Source organism: Dromaius novaehollandiae, chromosome 6, assembly GCF_036370855.1.
Source record: "Dromaius novaehollandiae isolate bDroNov1 chromosome 6, bDroNov1.hap1, whole genome shotgun sequence".
In the NCBI taxonomy this organism is placed as follows: Eukaryota; Metazoa; Chordata; class Aves; order Casuariiformes; family Dromaiidae; genus Dromaius; species Dromaius novaehollandiae.
In genome coordinates, this window is record NC_088103.1 from 19,779,188 (window position 1) to 19,802,428 (window position 23,241).

At 40.5% G+C, this 23,241-nt stretch overlaps 1 protein-coding gene across 10 annotated transcripts in view; it reads right to left on the reverse strand.

Annotated features, from left to right (window-relative positions):
• Positions 1-23,241, reverse strand: part of ZMIZ1 (zinc finger MIZ-type containing 1) — a 354,835-nt gene that overhangs the window by 135,314 nt on the left and 196,280 nt on the right. For all 10 annotated transcript variants that reach the window (XM_064513809.1, XM_064513810.1, XM_064513813.1 and 7 more), the window contains one exon: positions 11,271-11,384. In XM_064513809.1, coding sequence (XP_064369879.1) covers positions 11,271-11,384 — 114 coding nt within the window. The remainder of the gene's footprint in view (positions 1-11,270; positions 11,385-23,241) is intronic.

A 23,241-nucleotide genomic window follows, 5' to 3' on the forward strand; every position in this document is an offset into this window, starting at 1 on the left:
CAGCCCCCCCCAGGTACGCACTATGGAAGGGACTGGCAGGAAACAGACAGACAGCGCCTTAAAAAATGATCTTGTTAATGGCTCTGGAGGGCAAGTCCCCTCAAAGTGTAAACACTACTGGAACTCATTTAGGCACCATCCAGTGTAACATCACACAGGAACTCATCCCAGGGTGCTGCTCAGGTCTGCGAAATAAAGGGGAAAGGGCCTCCCGTTTTCTGTTTTGAATGTAAAGTATGTTACTGTTGGACTATTTATTTTGAAACCGAACAGGAGCAAAGGCAGATAGGCCAGCTCGTCGGAGAATCCAGCCCAACTTGAGAACCGTGTGGTACACTTACATGGTTAGCTCATTTTAAAACACAAAGCTATGAACGCTGAGATACTGCCCGCCAGAGGCCGAGCCGAACTGGCATCTTGATTTACTATGGAACAAAGTCTCTAAGATAATTCAGGAAATACAGCCACTCATAAAACCATGAAAGCCCATCCACGATTGCAATGTTGTTACTATACAGGTTGGAAAGTCTGGGTCAGTTTAAGACCAGGCAGCTTGAGGCCCTAAGCTGTTATACTCTCATTTGACATCAGATCCCTTTTCTTATTTTTTTTAAACTAGTTAAAGAAAACACAATTCTCTATCTTGCCATGGCTGAAAGAAGAAACAGATTCCAGGATGAGCAGCCCAGACACTGACTATACCCCAATGGCCTGCTGAATGCCTGTTCAAGCCCACATCCAGACTGGGTACGTTGTAATTCAGCAAGCACTGCAAGCAGAGGGCTAAGCAAGAGAAAGTAAAATCTGAATTTATGAGTCTATGGAAGTAAGCTAGCCAAACTATTACGTTATTGCTTAAGTTTTTCATCAAAAATGTGAAAGAAAAATAAATTACAAGTTCTTTTCAGTTTAAAACATTCTGAATTCTAAAAGCAGTGCTTCCTTTGAAAATCTGGAAAAAAAACCCTTCCTCCCCACAAAGAAAAACAACAAAATCCCTTGACTGCCCAAAAGAAAACAGACATTTTTAGCAAAATTCCCGTTTTGCCAAGAGTCATTTTCCACCTGAATTTTTTTCCCAGCCACTCCATTAAATAGGGTAAGAGCCTCTGTACAGCTGAAACTGTTCTAACAGAGCTCAAAAGAGCTTTCTCCAGGCCCTTTCCCCCCCCGCTGGCCTCTGGATTTTATACACCTCCCCTCTGCGATTGCCTTGGTCAGTATGAGTAGGGCAGGTAATTTTTTATCTCCAGTTTCTTCGCAGACTCATGCATTTTTGCATTAATTGTATTTGGTTCACAGATTATGTTTTCTAACAATTGTAACAGCTTACTTTTATTTTAAAACGGAAGTTGAACAGAGCAGATCATATATCCTCCGAAGACAGTGTTTCAGGTTGCCAGAAGCGAAGACAGACCTTGCCTCACTAGTGACCCGATGGCGTCCTGCTTGGAAGGCTTTCCTGCCACGGACCTGAAGGCTAGGGACGTCTCACCCTTTACACAAACACTGAGGTTCTCCGAAACATGCCGACAACTTGTGCCGTACGAATATGGACCAGAAAATGCAAAGAACTAACTGAAGGACATTTGGTTAACTTAATACATTCAAGTGAGCAGGCCCTGATGAACTTTACTTCTGAGTGCCTCCGAGGAACGAGCCCCAGCAAACCTTGCAGCTCTTAATGAGTATCTTCAAGGATTCATTCAAGACAGAGATCTCAAAGCACAGAAAGGCGGCAGATCAATCTCTGTCTTTAACAGGACGAAAAGGGAGAATTTTAGAAATTACAACTACCCAATCAGATATCAAAACAAATTATTAAACAAAGATTTTATGAGTAGATACAGAACCACAACATCATGAACCACAACGATGTAATTTTCTTCTTTGGCAAGGTAACTGGACTTGTAGACATAAGGAAAATAGTAGCTGTAACATATCTTAACTCTAATATACCTTCTGACGTTGCCCTGTACGAGACTGCTGTAACAGGGGAACATAGCCTAGATGACACTAGGCTAAACTTCACTCAGAGGACTGATTAATAATCTTCTGTCAAATCACAGCTTGCCCTGGATGCAGCTCGTTTCAACGTACTCAGCAGTGCTTTGGACAATGAAACAGCGCAACGCGCAAAGTTTCTAGACAGTAACAAGCAGAAGAGTCTGCTGACATTTTAGAGGGCAGGGTCACAGTTTAAAATAATCTTGATAATCTGGAAAAATGTTCCAAAAAACAGGGCAAAGACACATATGAAATACTACAGATAAGAAAAGAAAAATCAAACGCCCAAAGAGAAAATTAGGGATAACTGGCTAGGCAGAAATACTGAAGAAAGGAATTCAGGGGTCAACGATAAGGATAGGAAGGTTTGCAAATAAGCCTATAAAGAACAGATCAAGAATTTGATTTTAATCTAAGAAAAGAAAATGGAGAAGAGATATGACGATATGCAAAAAGTCTTCTTAAATGTGATGTGAATCCATTTTTCTTTATATGCATACAATGCAGAACAAGAATTCATCTGCTCAGTAAACAAAAGGAGAATGAAGATAAAAACTGGTAAAAATTCCTATGTATTAAAAACCCTCAAGCACTGAAACAGGCTACCTATCAATCCCTGGAGGGGTTTTTTGGTGTTTTTCTGTGTTTTTTTTTAAATAATAGACTAGACAGTATCTGTAAGACATTCCAGCTTCAGGGGCAAGAGCTGACAAGACGATTGCTCCAGTCTGTCCCAAGCCCTGTGTCAGTGACTGCAAACACCACGTGCCGAGGGGGGCAACCCAACCCCGTCTGAACCCGATCCCGAGAGCTCGCCCAAGCTTGAACCTGCCATGATTCAGAGCCTACTCAGGTAACTGTGCTGATCAGACTGGATCAGATCAACATGGTTTCAACTATCGATTCAACGTCTGGTCATGGTTAGGTGCTCGGACACTAGCTGCAGGCATACCCCGCCTTTCGCTACCTGCTAATTCAACTTCAGCAAAGGGGCAGCAAATTCGGACAACACACAGGCACCCTGTGTTCAAACACGACTTCATCTTGCAATGCTGTAAGCATGTATCTCAGTTGGCCTAAGAGTACAGGCCAAAACATTCAGTTGAAAGGTAGCATTTTTTTTTTTTTTTTTTTGAGAAAGTCGTACTTGCCAGTGATAAATTGAAATGAGCATCCTTTACAGCAGTCTGAGAGCACTGCATGGCCAGCTCAAGGTTCAACACGTAATACTTCTCTATGTTGTTTTACAACCAAGCTTTAAAATCCAGTCTATTCCCTATATAAGCTAGTGAACAACACCTAGCTTTTATTATAATTTCGATATGGTAATGGCCACAATTTCAAGCTGTATGTTAAAATACATATATACCTTACTTGCAAACAGATATATAACAAAGGCAACTGCCAGTAAGAAAATCTAATTACCTAAAACCTTTGAAACCTTTAATCTGAACAATATTGCATTCCTAACTGAACCGTCTCATTCACCGACTGCAACACAGCACCGCAGACTTCCAGATGACTGAACCCTCATGGTCATTGACAGTGAGGGGAAAAATTATGAGGGCTAGGTTTTAATAGTGAGAAAAGCAGAGAAATTTGGCTACTAGCTTCTTTTCTCATTGCTGAATTTAACTGCAGCACTTTTTTCCCTCAAGGCTAAGGAACTACACAGTGGCTAGCTGCACTTCCCCGCCCTTCTTGTCCTCATCCCACCGAGTACTGGAACAATGTACCTCTTAACCTAACAGGCCTGTTAATCAAGAGAGTTATATGACTGCTTAACACAAACTCCCTCCCCATTATGTTGCACTTGCAATGAATCTCTTAACTAGCGGCAGTCAAGAGCATCCCCCCCTGCTGGCATCAGAATGAATTTTTCCAATTCAATTTGCCGGCTGCTCGAAAACTAAAAATGCCAGCTGATTGCCAGTTCAGACAGCTCTGTGTTCAGCCACTTGTGCATACTTGAAATTATCTGAATGCAGTTTGAAGACTACAGCAGAAATTTTGTAATTAGAATTCTGCAATGTAGATGGTAATTTTTCCCCCTCAGTAACACACAAAGATCAGATAAACAGGAAGCAAATTGAGGAATTTTGCAACATGAATAGTGATCTGCTTCAAACAGAAAAAAAGGGAAAGGGAGGAAGATATCTTTGGGACCTGAAGTCCAGGTTTGATGAGATTCTTGCATCCTAGCCACGGAAGGGCTGCCTCAACACTACCGACAAGCAAACCAAGGGAGTAAAGCTAGATACCATTAGCAAGCCTCCTATCTTCAGAGCTTGAAAACAGACATCAGGTATGTTCTGTGAATGTAAAAGACCCTACAGAGGCCGTAAAATCCAACTACGGTTTTCTTAACATGCATTTCCAACCCATTAGGTGGCTAAGGACCATATTTTCAAATTACATGAACTACTCTGCCTACTGCCTGATTCTTCTCTTTGACACTGTTCCTGAAGCAGCGGAGTGAACCGCGCAAAGTAAGGACATCCCTTCTCATACTCCTCCTCCTCTCCTCTGTACGGCTCTAACAACAAGAAACACAGGGAAGGCAGGTCCCTGTACTCAAACCCCTCCATCTGAAATTTTCTCCTAGAGAAAAGCAGGGATTTTGCTTTAATTAGGCCAGCTAATCAGGGGAGTCACTGCAATACTGTTGCCACCTGAGGCTGGACAGACTTTGAACAATAATATGGATGGGACACAGTCATCACACGACGAAAGCGGTACAGGAACACTAAGCACATTTTAATTAGGAGAGCAACACGTCTCAAACAAATATTCTGAAGTTGTAAAATACTCCATGTCTCAAGTAGTGAAATTACTCAAAAAAATGGGGGGGGGGGGGGAGAGGAGGCTTTCGGACGTCATGAGGTTGTATGACAGCCCGTAACACGGAGACGCTTGGCAGCGTTGAGCTGCTCTGAAGCAGCGCGCTCCATGCCTGCTGGCTGGTCCTGGTGGTACAGCACGTACACAGGGCAAAGTGCCGCGATGCACAGATTTGACAGTTCACAACTGCAAACACATAAAAATGTGTGCTTAACAAATGCATGGAGAAGCAGAATTTCTTCCACAAACTTTTTGCTCTGGAAGTCTTAGATATAAAGACTAAATACAGCAGTTCTGGGGCTCTAGCGGGCAGCTCTGTCTTGTCATTTTCTGGGTGTAGATGTAAAGAACCAACTCATCCACCTGTAATTACTCTGACTCTGATCCTAATCTGATTTGAAATCTGATTTTTGAAACATCACATGGTGATTTTTGATTACATACTTTCCTGCATTAAACAGAATGAACTTGGCCAGTCAGGAACTGATTTTAGCGGCAGATACCTTGTGAACGCATTAGCTCAACTTTGCTGCTTTTGCTATATGAGGCATCCTGTTTTGGGAACTTGGCCTTATTTAAAGATATGGTTCTTGTCCTCTTTTTTTTTTAAAAAAAATATTTTTAAATTGCATATTTGATCAATGAAAATAGATTTCTATATCATGAAAATCATGACAGCTTTTTTGTTCTTAAAATGACCTGACAAAAACTCAGCCATCTTAATTTGAGGGTTTTCCAAGGAGAAATGAAATTCAAAAGGTTATTGTACCACATATCACTACCACTAAAAAGGAACCTATAGCAGGTACCTTCTACGTTTTAACACATATGCTTCTTATTTCAGCAACTTTCTTCAGTAGTACAGAGATTCAGAAAGAGCTACAAGCTACACAAAAGATGTAAATGAAATCCATGACATTCAGATACAATGCAACTTTGACTACAGTTTTATTTGTGGGTTTTTATTTATTTATTTATTTAAAGAGCAAAGTTTCTTAAATAAACACCCTCAAATTATCCACCTCTCACCACTGAAGTCGGCCCAAAATTCAGAGAGGAAACCTTCTAGCGCATCAAGATAGTTAAAAAAGACGTTACTAATGAGTATCTTAACATAGCATTTTGTGGGCAAACTGGCACAGGAAGTGTCATCTTCCAGATGAAAAGAGAAAGCCAGGTCCTAACCACTGTGGTCAAAGATCCCATTTTTGACAACAGAAGTTCTATTAAATTCAGTTCTTTGGCCAGCAACCAACTCAGGTAAGCGCATCCTGCTTACCTAATTTCCTCCTACTGCCCAAAACCGTTGTGATGTTCGGTTTTAATTCCTTAGACAAAACCTCTAGGTGCACAGCTCTGCTTCTCTCACACTTTATTTCCTTCTCACACATGCCGTCCACCCTAAAGAGCCATGAACTCTGCGAGCTCTCATGCTAAACAGGCTAAGAGAACAAAGCAGTGCCTTTATTGTTCTTCGCTGAAAGCAGCTGAAGACAAGTCTGTAAATCTGTCCATCCATCTCCACCGTCCCTTAGTTCCCATTTTTGCTGCAGAGCAGACACAAAAGATAGCCGTGCCCTCAGTAAGATCATTTACATGTCAAACTGTTTGGCAAGAGCAGATCAACGGGATGAGACTACAATGGATCAGGCAATAGGCAGAAAGAAGTGAGACAACCTTGTCCAGCCAAACTAGGGTTTTTGTGGTTTTTTTTAAACTGATCTGTAGTAAACTAAGCTGTTTTTTTCAGAAGACAGTAATGTCATACACAGTATGTTTTTAGATATTAATATTCTTAAATTTATCAAGAAGAATTTTAGCCTTATCATACTATAAACACATCCCACAGTCCTCTATAAACTACAAACGCTAGAGTCAGTAACTGCTTCAATTCCAACAAAAATATAGCCATGGTTGGTTTGTGGAAAGTGGAGGTTATTTTAATCAGCTCCCTGTAACACTATGCAAGAATTAATGTCACATACCAAAGACCATCATTCCCATTGCAATGCCAATGATTTATAGAACCCATGCTTTCAATTATAATTCGATTTTTGGCCTACCAACAGTCCTATCTGATTTCAAAATAACTACTGCTGAAAAAGAACACCTCGCTTTCCTTGGCAAATCACAAGAGAGTTTATTGTCTCTGAGAGAAATCAGAATTTGTTTATATGTGTTTCATCGAAGCTGTTTAAAGGAATCTTTCTGCAGTCTGTAGCCCGCAAGACAGAAAACATTCAAAGCTTACCCCTCTCTCCTTGTTTTTTTATTTATCTGTTTAAATGAGTTTCTTTATATTATTCACTCACTTCGGTCACTTTTTATAATGCATGAGCATAAAACCCATAAGCTCTAGAATTAGAGGCCTGCAAAACTGTTTGAACATGACAGTAATACACTTGAGTCGCACACATTTTTGCCAAAAGCAGCACAGCTTTTGGGGCTTACTTCATGAAAAAAGTAGTTTATTTTTAGAGTACAGAGATGTCCCAAATTTACCCATGTACTCTAAACCTTTTCTCTTGTAACTGTTTGTACTGCCCAGAATTATTCCAGTTTTCTTCATAGGCCTTGGCAGCATCAGCCAAAGTTCTTTATCACAAGCTAAACTTATTTTCTATCCAAAGGAAGAATCAGTTAAAGGACCCTAAATAACAAACAAAAGGTATTTAACTAGCTAAACATAGCCTGTGCACAGTCTCTAACAAGGAGCTGTCCCTTTGCCTTTCTGGCAAAACTTCAGCTGCTGTGCCGAATTCTGAGCTTGCTCTTGAGACAAGAAAACCATAGCTATTATCCCAAATACATTGTCCCCAGAGCCTAGAGTAGCAAATTTAACTCCAATAATATCAAGTACAGCTCATACATAAAAATTATCATCTACTGCTAGTAGTCAGTATGGACATTGTTCACCTCTATTCTCCTGAAAAAGAAAAAAAACATCACTGAGGAAAAATGAATCCTGGGAAAGCGTGGCTGTTAACCCCTGCCCTCTAGCTAGCTGATTGATGACATTTACACGTCCCTGAGATTTCCACAAGCACTGGCATCACAATTTGAGCAAGAAAAACCTTCTGTTACCAGTTTTTTCTGTATACTATTATGAAAAACAGTGACTCCACAAGCAAAGCTGGAAGCCTCTGCTGATTCCCAAGCAGAATGATTATAAAATCTTTCTTCTCCATCCCTTCAGGTTCTGCCAGAGCAGCAACAGGAATACAACCTTACTGCTGATAAAAAGTAAATCAGAAAATTACTGAGAAGGCAGACATGAAGATGGTGTGCAGTATAAACAGAACTACTTCTCAAGAATCACTTCCTAGGACAAACCACCGTTACAAAATTTTAAGAGGCTTTTTTTCTTTGTAATAACAAGATTAATTCTAATTGCTTAATTTTTGCAAAAATATTACAGCTATGAGTGGAACAAGCCAAAAAAATCTGCTATTCCTGCAGAGCTACCATTAAATTGGTTATTCTTAATACAACAGAGATCTGTCTGGAAGTTCTCTCATTACATCTGGTGCATCTAAACTTTGCAGTATGTGAATGGAGGATTTGTTCATTCTTGAGAGAGTTTGCCCTTCTGCAGTCATGACATTAATTTCAATTTGGATTAGTATATACCAAGTTATACTCTAGCAGAATATGACGACTTCATATCCTTTCATGGTTCCAGGAACAGTTTAGTACACAGCTTTTTCCTCATTCAGATAGCTAAGAGAATATAATGTCATAAAAAAAAAATCCTTTTGTACACTGAAGAAGAGGAGCCTTATAAGCACATGTTTTTAGTATCTGTACATTTTCTGGATTTAATGCACTTGCCTTTAGGAATCCATGCAATGCAAATGACATACTGATGGCAGAGGCTATTTGCTTTAAAAAGCATATCCCCAAATTACGGAAGTTTTAAGGTAATTTGTTTTTGAAGGGCATTTTAAGGACTGACAAAATAAAATCATAATCTTGCTTGAGTGGTTGAATAGACTTTCATACTGATTTTTGAGTTTTTCTTTTAGTATAATCCTCATTTGAAAAAGAACATTGATAAACAGTATTAACATTAAGAAAAATTGGCTCCTGACAGTATAGAACATGCAGTAAAACAAGCTAATGTTAAATTACTTATGACATTCCCATATTTCAGCTGCTATTCACTTATTAGCAACTGTCTGAATAATTTCTCTGGAACTGGAAAGTTCTAACATGTTTGTTAAATTAAGGTAGATAAATACATTTCCTGTAAGGGGACTAAATAACAAGCCTCAACATCCATCTGTGTTAAATTTTGAAAAGGAAAAGAAAATTATTCAAATAGAAGGTATAAATGAGCAAGCTCAGAGAGACTGAAAAAAAAATGTTACAGGATAAGGAGACCCTACCCACAGTACTGCTAGTTATTAGGAAGAAACAGGAATTATCAGACCCTTGAGTTAAAGTCACATGGAAAAGCATGTTTAGTGGGAAGTAGGAAGTGAGACATGAAAGAATACCTTCATTAGAGAGATTTTAATACAAGGAATAAGAAACTTATGGTCCTTTCAATTTATATGTACTCTGCAAATTCTCTGTACTTATTTAACACAAAACAAGCCAACAATGTAAGTTTCTGTGTTTTTTCCTTGTTATGAGGAACGTAATGAGATTACAACGTATGATGGGATGCTGCTGACAGTCAGCCCTACACTGCAGATAGCGCTGTCTTCTGTGAAAAGCCTGGGAAAGGAGAATTTCACCCTATGTTATTCATATTTGAGGGAGGAATATGAAGCAAAGCAGTACATGCTGTTCAAATGATAACAGTACTTAGACAATAAAGATTTTTTTTTCTCTTTCTTGTCAGAAAAAGAGATAGTAGCTTCATCTCAAGAAACTCCACTAACAAGATATTGTGCATTTTATCTCTCTGTTTTTCATGGAGCACTTTCTTTTCTCTTTCCCTATGCTCTGTGGACACAATGAATTGCTAGCAGTCAAGACCTTACTCTGACCCTGCACTTAGGCAGGACTGCAGGTCTGCTTCTGCAGAAAGAAAAGATTTCAATAGCAAGGAAGCTGCAGATCAGATTTACAACATTCTAGCAGAGATCTGCGGAGAAATACTGTGCATAGGGTGCCTACAGTATACCTGAGTTCACACTGTCTCCTTTCCCAAATGCTAATGTCAAAACTTAAGTCTAGCTAAATTTAAAAAAAAGTATACATAAAATATATTTATGGTTACATCAGATCCTATGTACACTTTTTAATGATTAAGGTTATTTATTGAAGGTAACTCCTACTTCAAACAGTATCTTTAAATACCGTATCTTTGGACTACAGTAAGACTTCTAATTCTCTTTAAAATTTTTACTACTTGGGAGAATGCACCTCCTTATATATCATTGGATTTATTCTAACTTTTTGACATAGAAATCAGGGATGCTATACACTTCAACACACTAAGATGGAGCCATTCCTTAACATTTGGATTCCTGCAACCAAACCTCAGTCTTAGTGTCTGTTTTATACACATCAATTACATATTGCATGCAGCTGATCCAGGCACTTCCCCCTTCACAACAACTACTGGTAAGACAAGTGTGGTACAAATGGTGATCTCTTCATTAATCACTTTTAAATTGTTATCGCCTTCATGACTACTTATTTATATCAACTTGTTCTGCAAATTGCAGTGAAGTTTCTGAACACTCCTACTCCAGAGAGAGTTTAATTCCTCTAAACTCTTGACTGTAGGTAACAATTTTGGACTGGATTCTGCTGCTGGGAGGACAGGAAATGAACTTTCAAAACAAAAAATGATGTTATGTACACAATGAAATACATTTTCAATGCTTTATAATGAAGTTGCTTTAGGAATTACAGTAGTCTTATTAAGAATGAAAGGAAAAGCACTGAAGCCTTTAAAACTGTTGAAATTAATATGGCAGAATTACACCTGCAGTCAATATATGCAACAAACTAAGCCAAGGGGCATGTCAGAAACGCTATTTAGCTGGAGGTATGGCATGCTTAACATAGTAGACAAGTAGCCCTCCAAAGCATCCAGAAAAATGGACAAAGGAAACTAAATGCCTGAAAAGTCTGTTAATTGAATATGAAGTCCGCTCACTTGGCAATATCAAACGAGGAAAATAGTTATTGTGTGTGCACATCAAGTAACCTAACTTGTGCATTTGTAAGTAATCTAACTATAAAAATGTTTTTCCCTTTTATGATTCAACTTCTTGTTACCACATATTGCTTCCTGCTAAGTAATGGAATCAAATAAAGGGTTGTTCTTCATGCTCTTCAGTTGGCTTTATGTGTTTAAGAAAAAAATATAAAACCCACAAAATGCAGGCACAGAATCTAGTTCCTAGGCCATGACAGACAGCATATGGTATAAATCGCCATCACGGATGGAGTGGACATACCGTCAAACAACCCATCAGGCTCTGCTCAAACGGTCTCTGGAAGGCTCTGGGGTCCCCACACCAGTCCAGGAGCTCGGTAGCTGCATTATGGAAGTTCGCAGGGTTCTGTAAGTGCTGACAAGGGAAGATGAAGCAACATGGTAAATAACGTACACCAGTGGTGACATACAGTCTTCTACATCACATTAATTCAAAGTTTGGAAACTAGGAAAAACATGTATTGCGGAAGTCGGACCTAAAATTAGATGGTAAAAATGGAAAATCTTACTTAATTCATTCTCATGAATATTTATGTAGATTACTAATTCTCTGATATGAATTTACTAGATAGAGATGAGCTTGAGCTGAAATTCCAGAGCTTCTCTGAAGGCCCTTCTCCATAACATTACTCCTCACATCTGCTAACCGTAATGGATTCTACTCGGACACCAAAACCGGCCAAGTCCAAACTTCGGGAAATTTCAGTTTTCTGTTTCGTCTTGGCCTCAGACTTACCTCCAGTTGTTGTACAGGGACACCCGATGCAACCGTGCCTTCCAGCAATCTAGATTTTAGCCTTTGCTTGCCAGCTGGGAGGCAAACATGACAGCCTCTAAAAGTATCAGGGACACAGCAGAGCAAACTCACTAAACAGACCCTTTCTAGGAACGGGGATGGTGTTCATCACAACGCTTGTCTACAATCGTACCCAAAAGGTGGTTCCAGACAGTACTGAGAGGCAGCTGGGGGATCAACTTCAGGATCACAAGAACTGGATGAATATTTTTTGACAGAAGTGTGGCTGGGATACTGCCACGATTGAAAACATGAAAGCACAGAAATGCTGCAGAGGTTTCAGAGCAGAGTCCTGCTGCCCCTGAAGAGGCGTAGGTGATTCAGAGGAGAAAATCAGTTCCTCTTTTTGAAATTTACCTGGTCAATGCAATTTCCCAACTGTTACACTCATTTCTGCCTTCGTAATCAACAAGCCGTCGTCCTGTTTTTAGAGACGTTGAGCAAACTTACCTGATACCATAATTCACATAATCATCCTTCACTGTGCTACATTGCCAAACTAGTCTAATATTTTAGTAGGAACAGAGCGGGGGCAGAGGGAGAAGGAAATCAATTTAAACAAAAATATTGCTACTAAGTTCTCCAGTTCTGGTGATGCTAAGTGCTTCAATGAAAACTCCCAAAACAAGAAAAAAAAGTGTGCGCGTAGGAATCGCTGGTGTCTTTTCAAATGGTAGCTTTATAACTCTCAAGATTACTGAGAAAAACATGCAAATGTGGTGCGAGATTCGTTTGGAAGGCACAGACCCCAAAGGTACCATATCTAAAACACATCATTATTTTTGATTCGGTTTCATAATTTGGGGAGACATGACTACTCATTTCTAAGCACGTGAATAAACAACAATGTTCACAACTGAGGTTTTTCTTCCCTCTTCCCCTTATGCCTGAGAAGCCAGCTATATCAGCTCTAACACAAACGAAGGAAAAAAATGCCCGCCCGCGACAGGCTGTGAGGAGTTGCTAGTCTGTGACCTTTCAGATCATGTTACTTTAATTCTTATTCTACGAAGGCTCATGGTCAAAGACCTTGTTTTAAAAAGAGATGACTGACATGTGGGGCACAGATTTTTAAAACAATGGCAGAATTAAAAAACAACAAGCAAAACCCAGACAGACATAGGGTGGTGTGTTTTTTCTCTACAGCTCGCACTGCCGTCCAGCTGGACAGCTTCACCTAGACTGCGTTTCAGGGAAACACTTCCTTGCCAGCTCAATCATTGACGAGTTGTTCAAGAAGTATTCTGTATACAAATGAAAAAGAAGTACCCAACTAAATAAATGTAAAATGACGTATTTTAAGACTTATTGTAAAAAATGTTCCATGAGCCAGGCCCGCAGTTTGGGTTATGAGTCCCGCAAATAAGGGGGAAAATGATGCGTCATTAAAAGCTTCATTTCGTCTTCAAATAAATGATTGTCTGACACCAAATCTCTCAGTGCATTTGGCTATCTCAGTCCTTCACTTTTATCTGCAGGAGAAACAAAAGTCAGTTCAAACCCCTCTAAGATATCACGTCACCTCTGCTACAACGATACAATTTCCAGGGACTGAGAAATGCGTATAAGCTGGTGAGCAAACCACTCCGTACTGAGCGCACACTGCACTGAGAGATCACATTAACTTAAATAAAACCACCCCACACAGGAGGTGCCACGGGGAAGTTCGCTGGAAGCTACCTAACTCCCATACACAGTACCGGGAATTGTGTTTACAAACACTTCCCTCCTTGTGGAGTGAACTGAGGTCTGCTGATTAAAAGTACTAAATAAGAGCTAGATATTATTTATTATCACCACTGCTGCTGTTTGTCAGCTACACTCACAAAATCTTCCATTAACATGTACAGTGAAGTTCTCCTGTTGAAAAACAGACATTTTGTTTGGATCCAGTTTAATTTATTTTATAGATGTAGGTTACCAAATCAAAAGCAGAAAGGGACCTTAGCCATAAGTTTAATTTTCAGTTGAGTATCACATAAGGCTGATTTCTACTTAATGTGACCCCACTGAGAAGCAACATCCTTTTCCTAGAGTAAAGGCCTAAGATACATTTATTTCTGTGTCCTCTCTGGAAGAAAAGGCTCACTCTGCTCGGCTGTGGCAAAGCCGGAGCTACCTCGCTGACTTCGCTGGCTGTTCGGCCGCTCTCCCTTACGCTCCCACAGCAACCCACGGCACTGCACCGCGTGCCGAAGAGTGCTCTGACAAACCATCTGCCAAACGCGGAGATGCCCAAAGCCTTACTTCTTAAATGCAGCTGTGCAACTGATATTAGTTTAAAAGCCAGTTAGGCAAGTTAAGCAACTCTATTAATCCCAATATAGGCCTGAACCAAAAAAAAGAAGCCCTGATCCAACAGCAGTGGTTTCAGTCTCTGTGGAGTGTATCTGAGTAGCCGCAGGGACACCTCTACCGACGTTACAAGAAGTTCTTCCTGATACATCGTATTTCCCATGCTTTTCTGATTTTCTTACTGTATTTTAAAATATGTTTTTGCCCAATCTTTTTTTCAGATTACAGAGGGCAATCTTACTTTTTGAGAGTAAGTATGGAGAATGCAAAGAAAATCTAGCATTAATCAAAGCATATGGACAGGTGCACTTTCTTCCCTGAGCTATGTACAAAAGCATTCCAAATATCTACACACTCTCTCTATACATGTACATTTATTTTATGTATTGAAAGCTTAAACACTGCACCCAGGGCAAAAAGCATTAATGTCATTCACATCCTGATGACAAAAAACCTGCTTGAGAAGGATAATATTATATCTACTGTATTCCTCAAACAAGAAATTAAGAGATTTTCTTAGCTCTTGATCCAAGAACAGAAGTATGAAACAAAACTTATGGCAGACCCATCCATCAGCTTCATTATGAAGAATTCTCCATGCATGGCTCCATCTTCTTCAGCTGAAATTACTGGCAGCATTTTAACAGAAGCAAGACCTGGGCCTGAAGAGTCTAGTTTGCAATTATGCTTCACGCATACAGGGAAAAAACCCACCTCATTAATAGACAATTCAGAAAAAAACTGAGAGAGCCAACTAAAAAAGCCTAGTGAGTCAAAAATACAATGCTGGATTTAAGACTTAGGAAATGCAGACAGACACACTAAAGTTTACTGAGATCTTGCTGTGACACACCTTGGTATAGCTTCAAAACTACTATTCCTGAGTGATATAATGAAGGGCCATCTCACACCACCATGCTTACAAGCAAGAGTGTATAGAAACACAGACTAGAATAGAAGACTCTAGGATAGAATAGAAGATTTGTATGAATAAAATCTAAAGCAGAGACAAACAAAGGCGATGAACTGAAAGAATTAGTTACTTACCAGATTGGTTTCAGTATCACCTGCTTTTTTGGAAAGCTATCAGTAAAACACCACTATTTCCATCACTTCAAAACCTACTAAAATTTCCAGTGTAATCATTTATAACCTTGAAAGCCTAACACTTTCTTGGGCCAAATGCAACAGAAATCACAGAAATACTACATGTAATCACAGAAATACTAGATGTATGTGACATTGTATCATTACTGCAGGGATCACCAGGTGGTGCTTTGATGAAGGGACAGTCTCTCCAAGTCATTTATTTTTGGTCTTGGAAGGAATCTTGTGTTCTTTGTAGCACTCCAAGTAGCAGTCTGGTACGAGGGGTGGAGAAAACAGCAAACAGAGAGCAAACTTTCCTGCCACGTCCAAGGAGAGTGAAGTCTATCAGCAAAACTCCTTTCTGAGGATTGGGCTGACATTTGGGCTGGATTATAGGCAAGACACCAATGTCTACCTGCTGCTCATGGCCAGCTCTGGCTTAAAACTTCCATTTAAACAAAAGAACAGACCATTGTTGTAAATCAGAGTGGCCATATGGGCAGGACATTGCAGGTACGCTGGGATCCAGGTTTAGCAGCTTTCACAGTAACTCTGCGTGCCTGTTCCATGGTTTGCTGCTATATAGTTACCTGGGGGAAAAACCCCCAACATTCACATGGGCAGTTGCACGGAACAGCCGATGTGTGGCAACGTTCGGTTCAACCACTTCAAAATACAGCCGCTTCTTGAAACTCTTACTCCCCTCCAGCTGGAAGGTGATCAAAAAACTCAGCAGCGGGCCCAAAACTGAGTGCTTTATACTATATACGGATGCAGACCCACATGTGTGAAATACGCATATGTAATAAAGATCTTATTTTTTAAAGGATACTAAAGCACAATCAAGTCCTTTTAGTCTACACACCCATGCCAAAGCACACACACACTTCCTGCAACCAAAGACTCCATATAATTTTAGAGACATAAACCAATTACTCAGATTGAAATGCGGCAAGGACACCAGCCCTATCTCTAAATATAGAAGACTGCAACCCAGATGCACACTAGCATATCCCAGACAGAACAGTACAGTAAGTAATGGAACAATAACGGTCGAAATTAAGAGCAATTACAGAAGGTTAAAATTATCTCATGCGTAGATCAAGAAATGTTAACATGACAGCAATGGTATGGAAAGTGAAATAATTTAAACATGAAATCCATATGTTCTGATTTGTTGCTATAGAAAACAAATGTAGAATTTTGATTTACGAACTACATATTTCTGGGGGAGGTGTTTTTTCCTCTTTTCCTTGGAAAACATCAGACTGAAGGCACAGACCTAATTTGCCACAACTTAACCTATTCAAAATAAGATGTCATGCAAATAAGTTGCTTTTGAGCAGCAAACTGCTTAACTATGCTAAACAAGTTATTCCATTTATTTACGTGATGTCGCACCAAATTATGAAGGCTGACTCAAGTTGTCTGTTTATTTTGCCGAGTTACGTCTGCTCTGTGTCTCACTACTCGATTTAATTGAGCTACTGAAGATAACGTAACTTATCACATAGACACGATGCCATGTTGCTAGATCCTAGGTTAATTAACAGTAGCCTACAGTCACTGCATTTCTCACATGGTTAGCCACTTGGACCCTGTCTACTGCCGAGCTTCACTAATCAACAAGCCTGGGAATTTCATATTAGCGACGGAATACACTAGCAACATACAGAGCTGTTGACTGCACAGAAAAAGAAAGAACGAAAAACAGCAGCTAGTTGACAGGTAGTCTTTTCTGCACCGTGAGCTTAACCCGTCGTTGATTACTGTGCATCAATACCACACGCACTGGACTCTGGGCAAAACTTCTAATTCACAGGTCATGAAAATTATATCTAGGAGGCAACTGCTCTCCTGTAGGACACAAACCTACGGCTGTTGTTCCACAGGCACCTGGAGCCGACCCTGGCACAGGCTGCTGCCAGGGAAGGCTCCTGCGCCCCACAGCTGTGCCTCCCCCGGCTCCTCGCGCGCACGGCTGCACAGCGCACAGCCCCACTCCCTGCCGGTGCCCTGCTCTTCAGCTCAGCTGTGCTGGTCTCCGAACTGGCAGTCGCGGCGCCTGCCTGAACCTCAGCGGTGGCACGGGATATGGCAGCAGCGCACGGCCGGCAGCAGCCCGCTCACCTGAGCTCACAGGAACGGTGACAGGCATCTTCTCACGCTGGTATTTGCCTGAGGTGGACCTACAGCTAAGGATACGTTTTCTTGATATGCTTAGCCTGATCCGGTGGCAGGCCACCCCCGAGAGGGAAGGTTTTACACTATTCCCCTAACCTGCACATTTCCACCACTGTCCATGCATCAGACTTAGCTTGCTGATGTGACTGTAAACTACCCTTCCAAAATGTTATTTTCCATCATCACTCAGTGAGATTCCCTAGGTGATCGCATGATCATTAGGTCTGACCCAAAGAAGATGGCAGCAAATAAGCGGTAGGGCCGGCGAGGTAACCGGACTCCTGGCTCTCAGCAGCCCACGCTTTGGATTAAGCACATCATGAAACTTCTCCCAAAGATGGAGCTGTACCGTCAGTAAAAGAGGAAGACAAATTTAAGTCCACAGTATAAATATTCTCCCCACCCCACAACCACTACTTTCTAAAATAATGGTACTTTTGATTACTTCAACCTACAGAAATATGTATTTTTTTAGGATTAGTACTCCTTGTTATTCTCCATAAAACACAAGGTACACACAGCAAGGTACCGACAGAAAACAGTGATCGTTAGTGCTCTGATGCTCCACGCGTTTACTGCGGGGCTATTCCTAGTTCACACAACAGAATAGTCTGAGTTTTGTACAGCTTGTCTTACACAGCATGACAGGTTTAGAACTTCAGACGGTATAAAAGCCAATACTAAACCCGTCTTTTCCAAATGATGAGCCCAACATCCAGCACACCACAGGTTTTGCACAGAACTCATGACATTTAAAATGCACCTACACAAGTCTGAAGTTCACATAATCTGCTTGCTATATTTTAGCTGCTGGCATTCATATTTTCCACATTTTCTCAACAATGAAAGTTAAAATTCTCACAGGATTGTAAAATCAAGGGATTTAAAAGCAAAACCAACATGTATCAATTATCAAACTTAATATCTAAGAATAATAATCCTTGAAACTATTAATGTAGAAATTTTAGTTCCTTTGGACCTAAGCCGATTAACACTGGCCGAGGAACTGACCCACTGTTCCCACGTCTACATGACATTTCTACCTCTCATGTGTCCCAAGTCTACTCCAGGAGAGACAGTATTTGGTGATCTGCTCTTTTTGTAGATTCTGCCAGGTAATTCTGATTTTTTTTTTTTTTGTCTACCTTAATATTCATCTGGACGTGCTTGCAATCACCTGTAACGAAAACATACTGTAGTGCTGAATACGCAGTGGGGGAAGGATAGAGAGGAGAGTGGGGAGCTGGCAATGGGAAGAAACAGGGAAAACAAAGAGATTACATGCTCTCCAACTGAAGCAACCCAGGAGCAGAATTAGTGTGTGGTCCTGCATGTGAGCAAAGGAAGGTCAGCTCAGAAATGAAAATTAATCACCTATCTAAAGAATGTAAAAAGGATTCTCAGTCAGACACCCTGATACAGAGTAACCAAGGAGAGACAAGGCTGGTCTTTCTGTGTTACTCAGCACACAAATATGTTGCTAGTAGACCTAAATTTGATAAGTCTCTCAGCACCATAAGCTAGCAACAGAGGATCTGCAAATCAGCAATGGTCATTTGCTTTAATTCATTAGTAGAGCCTTTATTAGTTTAAAACGTCAGCAGGCTCCATGAGCGAGCCCAGCCGCGACCCCTCCGCTCTCCCCCCTCCCGTGCACACGCAGCTACCTCAGGTCTTCAGTCCTCCACCAGGAATTTTCTCTCCCCCATGCTGTGCCCTCCACCAGCTGCGACACAGCTCAAGCGGTGTTACAGAAATACGGGACACCAGCCGAGGATGTGTTTAAACACAGAAAATGCCATGACCCAAAACAGATGGTTTCTGTAACTTTTTTTATAGTCAAGTAACATGACTATACTTTTCAAAGGCCATATATATGAGGAGCTATACTTCGTTCATTAAAAACTCATTTGAAAGCAAGATTCAAAATAAATGGTCTTTTTCTTTTTCAGGAGGATAGAGGGGAGTATTGAGCTATGTTCTTTCCTTTGAGACTGATTTGTGCTTATCTGGATGCCGTTATATATAGTTCAATTCTCTACAGTCCTCTTCAATATCAAAGATTGTTTTATTTATCAAAAAAATTAAAAGGCTCAAGCTGTGCATTTTGTATTCAGATAATTTTTCCCCCAAAATTCAAGTGTTTTTGAGATTGAGAGATCCCTAATTAATAGAATTATCTTGCACTTACATGGCTCATCTCATTGGAGACTTTAATATTTTATTAAACTCACATTTTGATAAGCATTAGATACTCACAGAGAGAAATTAAAGACCCATGTAAGCCATGGCTACTTATCGAAAGGGAACCAGCTCTGACCCATTTCTCCACTGCAGTTTCCTTTTCAAGGGAAGAAAAAACAGTAACTATGGAGCAAAGACCAGCACCTCTTTTCCAATGCTTTAAATACATGAAAATTCTGGGTAAGATGAGGGGGGGAGTCAGTACTGAAGACATGAGTTTGCATATTAAACAAATGAAAATAGACACAAATTAAAAAAAAGTGTCACTGAAACAAAGGCAGGTTGTCCAGATACTTATTGCAAGCAGTAAGGGAATAAAGCCTGTGCTAACGCAGACTTCCACAGATGCTTCATTCTCATACGCTGTCAACGTAATGTGCACGTACAAATCAGTGTCAGCTTGAGAGAAGGTGAATGCCTGAAACGATGGTGACTGAGTAGCTGTGGTGCCCTGCCTAGGTCTCCTATACCATGAGATCTGTGAGGAGGAGCACGCACATACGTGCATGTTCTAAGCACGTATACTGGAGGGAAGAAGAAACGTTGCAATCCTGTCCCCTACATTAGTTTTAAGAAAGCATCAGAAACAGACTCAACATCCTGATGCTCAAGCACAATACACTGAAGCTAAAAGAGCTAAAACAAAAATTACTCCCTCACTCTGCTGATCTGAAGTATATGGCTGCCTTCCTACTCTGTTAGATCTTTCATATTTTGTAACAGAACCATCTACTGCTGCTCCACCACACTCTCCCCAGCCTCGGAGGAAACTGTGACTTACGGACCTACAGACCTGAGCCCCGCGAGTGACATACACCTCATCTACCGACAGAGGGAACAACGTCGCAGTCTGACCTTTTTACCCTTGTTATCAACAGCACCCGGAGTGCTGTTATGTCAGCTGGGGGCATGGAGAACAGGGTGGCTTACAAAAAGACTCCAAGGCTCCCAACCATTTTTAAGTTTGCAGTCACAGCTCAAATGAATTATGAAAATAGTTTGCTTGACCAGTTCATTCTCTCCTCTTGGGAAGGGAAACAAGCCATTTTCCATCAGCATCCCCTCGTTCTTACATGCTAGCATAAGATGCCTATCTATGCGAGTACAGCAGTGATGCTGAGGCCCCTCTACCTCTCTTCCTCACTCCAATAGACAATTTAATGATACAGAACCTCTCTTCTCCAAGGCCTTGGAGCTCTTCAGCAAGTAGCTTCAGTTCCACATATCTCAACATATTAATGAGTTAACTTTTTCGAAGCAGTGCTCACACTCTTTCCCTTAGAATACTGTAGGCTGCACTATCTGCATAGTGATCTAAATATTTCCTTCAATTGCTAATGAATTTTACTGAGGAAAATAGGCTCATTTGTTCCAGATTTGTTTACTTGTCGTCTTTAAAAAAAAAAAAAAAAAAAAAAAAAAGCCTAGCTGCACAATGTCTTTTAATAGAAAATTATGGGGGGGCAAGAGGCAATTGGGGGATTCTATCTAAATAATTCTGCATTATAAGCCATTTAATAATTTGAGGTGCGTATCAAGCACTCTGAAAGGCTGGGGTTGGTAGTTTTCTTCCTGCAGTTCTTTCCACATCAAGGTGTTTTAAAGACATCAGTGAAGAACTACCACATCCCTTGACTGGGAGATTACCGTCACCACTGCGCCCTTTAAAAAGAAACGACGCTACCCAAAAACACAAAGTGAGTCAATGGCAAGGCAAAGAAGCAGCACTGACTCCAAGTCCTCCGACTTATGCACTGAGCAAATTTTTAAAATGCATTTGTAGTAAATGTATTTCATCATTTTCTAAATTTCTGGAGAATAAATGCACTAGTTTTGAAAAATACAAAGTAGTCTTCAGTATATCCCAGTCAAGCAACATTACAGCTTGTGGACATACTTTGTTTTCCAATTAATTTTTGACTCATTTTAGTAACTTACTCACTCACTCATAGTGCTTTTTATAGGAGTTTTAATCAACCGAATTAATCTTTATTATTTTAATCTTTTAATCTACACAGAGATAAAATCTCAAGGTGACTATTTAAAATGACCACTACATGAACTGATGCCACTACGTAGGATGGGCAATCCACATGATCTATTCTCCTGGGTCCTACCAGCCGGTCAGACTTAACTGAGATACTTCAAAATCAAAAGGAACAACGCTGACAGAAATACTTTGGGGGTCCTTTTACAAAGCAAACTTTGCAATATTAAATTAAAGAAAACCTGTTTCATTTAATTTCTGCTGACAAACACTTTGGGTTATTTTTTGGAAAGGCCCTGTGAATGGGGGGGGCGGGGGGGGAGGTGATCTGTATTTCTGGGTGACTTTTCATGGCCAGCCTGCAGGAGAAATGTACAGCTACCCGTGTGCAGGGGAGTCCCACTGCCTACAGCACGGCAACCATCGGTGGTTCAGAAACATTCAGCTATGTATATGCTGAAAAAGAACAAAAGACAAACCCAAACACCCCAGGTTTGTATCAAGCCATAACCCGCTAGAGTTAAACCAACTCCTCACATGTGATCACTAGTAGCGTGCCTGTTTTAAAGGAACAGTTATGGGGAGCAAATCCTAGGAGCAATTGCTTTCTGCACTTTGTACTGTCAGCCTTTACTTTTGCTTCAGAAAGTACATTTGTAACTGGCATTTCTGGAAGTTGCTCGAAGTTGGATTTACCTTTAAAAGATTTTCCTCAACTTTCTATTCGTGAAACCCTCAGTGAACACTTACAAACGTTTCTGTCTGATCGCAGAGCCAAATGCTCGGCCGTTGCTGTTCTCAGTGCTGAGGAGCGCAGGGAGGAGCCCTGCCTTCCAGCCTCCTAGTAAGTGCAGGTACCCACCTTCTCCCTCCCTCCTACCGCTTCTTCTCATCTCACTCTTTCCACAGAGGACAATCTTTTGTGGGCATCAAAATCACAGAAGAACAAAGGTTTGCAGGGTGTTTCCTCACTTGCTTTTAGAGTAAGACAGGAAGTTTATTCAGCTGCCGTCTCAAAGACTTTCCCCATTTTTTCCTGAGTTTATGTGTGTTTCAAAACAATGTACGAAATATTTTCAGATTCTGGACTCTGTTATTGTAGGAATTCCAACAAATACCTTCTAAGAATCTGTTTCAGAGAATCACTTTTCAAGTGACAAACTGCTGTTAATTAAAGCTCTCCTACGCTACTAAGTGGCCTAAGCTACTGCTACTCAGGCTTACTTTGGCTCCCAGAAACCTGTAGTAGGAAACCAAACATGACCTCTCATTTCCAACCCTGCTTTCAAAGAGAAATCCATGAGTTTCTAAGCCAGCCTATGTAGGAATACTGGGTCCCAAAATTGCACAATTTCTACAGGCCTCTTGAGTTATTTGTGGTCCTGGCAGAGCTTGCTGTAATATGACTCTAAATAATCTGCATAGCTTTTTTATGAGCAAAATATATACCCCCCATAGCATTTTCCTCGTTTTTATGTTAGCACTTTAACATCACAATAAACAAAATCCTTATTTACTAATCCAGCTGGCTAAAATACTGTCTGCCCAAAGTACCCAATGCTTGAACTGCTTAAAGGACTGTTCCTTGCTTTAACACCCGGCTGCTGTGCACTGAAG